The sequence below is a fragment of the Anastrepha obliqua genome, chromosome 2 (genome assembly GCF_027943255.1).
Source record: "Anastrepha obliqua isolate idAnaObli1 chromosome 2, idAnaObli1_1.0, whole genome shotgun sequence".
In the NCBI taxonomy this organism is placed as follows: domain Eukaryota; kingdom Metazoa; phylum Arthropoda; class Insecta; order Diptera; family Tephritidae; genus Anastrepha; species Anastrepha obliqua.
Genome location: NC_072893.1, coordinates 129,512,299 through 129,517,408, shown reverse-complemented (window position 1 = coordinate 129,517,408; position 5,110 = coordinate 129,512,299). Strand labels below are relative to the sequence as shown.

The following is a 5,110-nucleotide window of genomic DNA, read 5'->3' as shown; positions in this document are numbered from 1 at the left end:
AAGTTTAAAGTTTTTGTCTTGGCACGCAGTAACTTGTCGTATAATTTTGAGGTTGGCAAATCTCAGAAATTATTTATAGAACTGATTTGAAATTTGCAGCGAAAATGGAAAAACAAAATATTTTTTTTTAATTTAAAGGTCTTTTCAAATTGACTGCAAAATAGTTTTACAATAAGTAGCTTTAATAGACCTTGGATACTAACTGAATAATATCCTAAGTCCTTTATATAAATGCAAATATGTATAATTGGCGCTTACACCCTTTTGGGCCGAGCTCCTCCTCCTATTTGAGGTGAGCGGAAGCTGCTTTTCAATGAGGATCTTTTTCATGGCAGAAATACACTCGGAGGTTTGGCATTCTTGCCGAGGAACGACTGCTATTAGAAAAAACTTTTTCTATCATTTGGTGTTTTATGCCACGAAATTCGAACCTAATCACTTCCGAATGGTAGTCACGCTCCAACCCTTTACGCTCCCTTTTCTCTTAAATTATCTTCGTAATGAGGTCACCGATGACGACAAGGCTTGTTCGTGACCATTCGGTTGGTCCCACCTTCAATGTTCACTGTTGCGTGAAGTATCAAATGAATAGTAATAGCGCTCGGCCCTCAGCAAGCCATGGGACATCTCCACATGCATTTCCGCCATTAAAAATCTTTTTATAAAACTATCTGGTGTTCAGAGGGGGAATAAAACTGTAGGATACCTCATTTGCAGTATAAGATCAAGCCTCATACTGCTTCCTCGGCCAAACACCTAAAATTTAAATGTATCTGCCAATAAATTTCAAATACAAATAAGTACCTATGACTGCATGACTGCATTATTTAATTGTTGTAAAACTTTCGAACGTAGCGCAAATGCATCACTTTAGTTGGTACTTCTGTGAACTTGACGCTTACATTAAAAAATAAAAACAAATGAAAAGGAATAAAAGTGTCTGATCACAAAAAGGTTGAATTACTTCTACTCATACTTATTGGCGATAAATATAGCACACATGCACACACACACACACACATACAACCAAGGAGACCCACGGAAGGAACTGCCAACGAGATGCGTGAACAAATTAATGAAATCAATTTGAAAAGTTCTGTAGGTGGTGGAATATGTGTATACATATGCACACTCACATACACACTGAAATACACGGGAGCTCGTGCACACACACAAACTATCGCAATAATGCAGAGCGACAACTACAAGCAGACTAAGTACGCTCCCTTAAAAGTGGCTGGCTGACTGCGTGTGTCGAGTCGGTTGTATACCACTTTGATCAAAAAGTTCTCGGAATATATACAGAGAATTCAAAATACCAGTTTATTCCTCAAAAGTGATATTATCGCTTTCTAAGTACTGACCATCAACTCCAACGCCCTTATGTCAGCGTTTGATCCAGCCCTCGAAACATTTCCGGAACTCTATTTTCGGTGTAGCCATCAGAGCCGTCTTCGATTTTCACATTACTTCTTTTCGGTTGTTAAAACGGTGACTTTAATCGTCCAGCTGTCAAACCCGGGCATTTACAGAGAAAGTACTCAACAGTCTCCTTCTCTGAAAGGTTCTCACAGCTTCTTCAATGGAGGTTAAATGGTGAACCTAGCTTTTTCGCGTATGTGCCGAGCGCCCAATGACCGGTTAACACAGCTACGAGTTTGACGTGGAGTCCCCAGAACTTTCTGAGTCCTCCGTAACACATGAAGAAATGGATGCCCATCTTTTCTGCGCTTTCCTGAGGAAAAAGTGGTGCGATCCCCTTTTAACAACAGTCAGAGGAATACAGATGGTCAGGTAGGAGGTCTCTGAGACCAATTTAGTAGTCCGCTTCCTGACAAGCCGTATTTCCTGGAGCCCAGATCAGAGAAATGTTACCTGCACACCTAAGAGATTTGATATCTTCCTTACAGGAGCTGACTAGTTTGGATCTGTACCAGGGCGTCGTCAAATGCAAACCGTATTAATCCATAAAAACCGTGCGCATGGCCTTCTTTTTTGACTGAAAACGATGTGATTTTTTTTGGTCTTGATTCAAGCTCTCCACTTGAAATAATTTAAATTTGAATTGGTCGAGCCAAGGAGCACCAAGAGATTTGGTGGCTCCTAAAATACTCAGGCTAAAAAACCCATTGTATTTAGAGCTCTGGCAAGAGGGTAGATAGTCACGGAGGAAAGGAGAAAAGTATCAGAGAGAGAGATAGGAAAGAGTAGAGATAGAGACAGAGGTAGCTAGTCCTGTGAGAATTTTCCAGATTCTTTGGTAAATCTGTGAATATCCTCCAGTTTTAGAGAACGAATATTACTCATTCTCACGACATCGGCACCCAAAACTCGTACCCTTGCTCTAGCAAGGGCAGGGCACTCACAGAAAAAGTGCTCAGTGCTATTCGCAAGACAGACACATTGGGTTCTCAATGATTGCAATGGTGGTCATATGCTGACCTCATGGGTTGTGTCCTGTAATAATACCGACCAGCAACCGAACGTCTTTCCTTCCAAGTTTTAGTAGAAAGTTTGGCCGTTTTCTGTTCGGACTTGTCACAAAACACATTGCAGTTTTGCAGCGTTCTTGACCGGATCAAACCCTCTTTATATAAATTGTATACATAATCGCTGATCCAATCCATGAATCCTGTGTAGAGTACCTCCACTTCACTTCCAAATATTCCTAATACTCCAACTCAAATTAAGTAAACCACTTCAATTCACTCCACTTTCAATTTCAGTGACATAATTCTTTCATTTCAATGTACTCCACTTTAACGACACAATTCTTTTTCAATTTCAATAACATAAACTCTTTGCCCTTTACTTTGAAACCCGAAACATAAGTAAACACATAACACACACCAAATGCACTTTTTGTCACACTATACCCCACTCCAAAGCAAAGCCATAACTCATTGTGAAGTAGGTTAACCTAAACAAAATTTAAGTCAACTTAAGCAGAATTTTAATTGTATAGTATTTTAAGTGTTTACAATTTTTGTTATTGATTTTTACTTGCAACAAATGTTTGATTGTAATTATGTATATTGATAACAAGGCAAAAAGAAAGTATAAAAATAAAGCCATTCTATCAGAAGTCAGCTCAGTCAGCTCTAGCAGCTCACACAGCTCACATCTAATAGTTGGAAGGCAGTCATTTGCCCTAACTCTAAAAAATCTTCTTTTATTTTAAAGGAATCTTTAGTCGGCAGGTTTGCCCTAAAGCTCTTCCATGGATTTAGTAATTCTTTCATTTTCGATGATACCGTTTCGTCAATTTGCATGAGGGTCTCTAATATTATCATTATAAGTACACCACATTACTTGCACATTACTTGTACATTACATGGCGATCCTGCGGACGATCCTGCGGACGATCCTAAAAATAAATCATTAGTAAAAATGGCTGTCTGGGAAGGAAAGAAATGCAAATTAGAAAAGAGTGAAAACTTCGACGAATACATGAAGGAATTGGGTGTCGGTATGGTTCTACGCAAAATGGCTAACAGTGTCAGCCCCACCGTTGAACTGAAGAAGGATGGTGATAATTACTCTTTCACCACTACCTCAACCTTCAAGACAACTACGGTCAACTTCAAGCTGGGCGAGGAATTCGATGAAGAGACACTTGATGGTCGCAAAGTGAAGAGCGTCTTCACTCTGGATGGCAACAAATTGGTGCAAAAACAGAAGGGTGACAAATCATCGACCATTATTCGTGAATTCACTAACTCCGAGCTAGTGACTACTCTCACCCTCAACGACGTGAAGTCCGTCAGAGTCTACAAGGCTGTATAAATGCGCAGTGCGCTACATGCGAAGTTCAAAACAACAGTAACAAAAAGCTAAAGTAATTTAAAATAAAAAATGCCACTTCTTGCAATAAACTAATGATTGAAAAACTAACTATCATACAGCATACATTGTACTTTATATAACTACATATACATATATATATATTTTGGATTGTGAATATCCCAATTTTGTTTATGACTGATTATTTGCTGATTAATGCATAAAATAATGTAATTAAAATATTAAGTTGTTATTAGGTAACAATTAACTATTTTTATGTGATTAGGCTGCTAATTAAAGTGAAATAATTCTCAATATTAATAACGACGCGCATCAAACTGTTCACACATGCTATGATAAATATTGTTGAATAGAGATTTTTCGCTAATGCATTTAAATATATTAACATTTAATTTACAATTTTTATCATTGACAAATATTTAAGCACAAAACCGGCATAAGAACAAATGTGACTTTTTGCATTCAGTTAAATAAACATAAAATTGAATATTCGTGCACCTTAATGAAAATAAAAAAGTGTAGATTAGACTTAGATTAGGATTAGACTTGATTTGTCAGACTATGATTTCGATATAGTCTACAAGCAAGGCAAAATGAACACAAACGCCGATGCATTATCACGAATAAAGATAGACTCAGACATACTAAAAAAAAATGATACCAACGAATTGTGATGACAATAATAAAATGTTTGTAATAACAAGGGGAATGTCTGCCAAAAATAACACCAGGGTAGACAAGGAGAACTACAACTCTCATTCGAAGTCAGGCCAACTTCACATTTGGGAATGTACGTCCATAGCTGATATAAGAAATATAAAAAGATTAAAATTCGTATACGAAGAAAAAATGAAAGGATCCGAAATACAGATAAATAAAAAAGGGGATATAATAGTCCGATATAGTGAGGAGCCTCTGAAATACGTTTCAATCATGGCGAAACTATCATCAATAGCGACTAAAAGAAATATAGAAAAGCTAGCGCTAGCAAAAGATAATTTATTAAGAGAAATGAATATTGAAGATTTTAAGAATGCATTCAACAAGTTACAAAGTGAAAGATTAGAAGAAAAATTAAGACCCCTAAGAATAATTTTATATAAAGCCCCAAAACAAATTAATGACGAAGAAATAAAAAAAAAATTAATCTTTGAGTATCACAATTCAGCACTAGGAGGACATCTGGGTATAAGAAAAACTATCTTAAAATTAAAGCAAAAATACATATGGAAGAACATGAGAAAAATGATAAAACGATATATAAACAGTTGTAAAGAATGTACTCGAAACAAACAGACAAAGTACA

The 5,110-nt window shown here is 36.8% G+C and overlaps 1 protein-coding gene across 1 annotated transcript; it reads left to right on the top strand.

The window, feature by feature from the left end:
- Positions 1–3,378: 3,378 nt before the first annotated feature.
- On the top strand, positions 3,379–3,945 carry LOC129237679 (probable fatty acid-binding protein). Its single transcript, XM_054872564.1, has one exon. The coding sequence runs from the start codon at positions 3,391–3,393 to the stop codon at positions 3,784–3,786; it is 396 nt and encodes a 131-aa protein (XP_054728539.1). The 5' UTR covers positions 3,379–3,390; the 3' UTR covers positions 3,787–3,945.
- Positions 3,946–5,110: the final 1,165 nt, after the last annotated feature.

Coding starts and splice junctions, on each gene's coding strand:
- LOC129237679 (XM_054872564.1), top strand. CDS start 3,391: ATGGCTGTCTGGGAAGGAAAGAAATGCAAATTAGAAAAGAGTGAAAAC.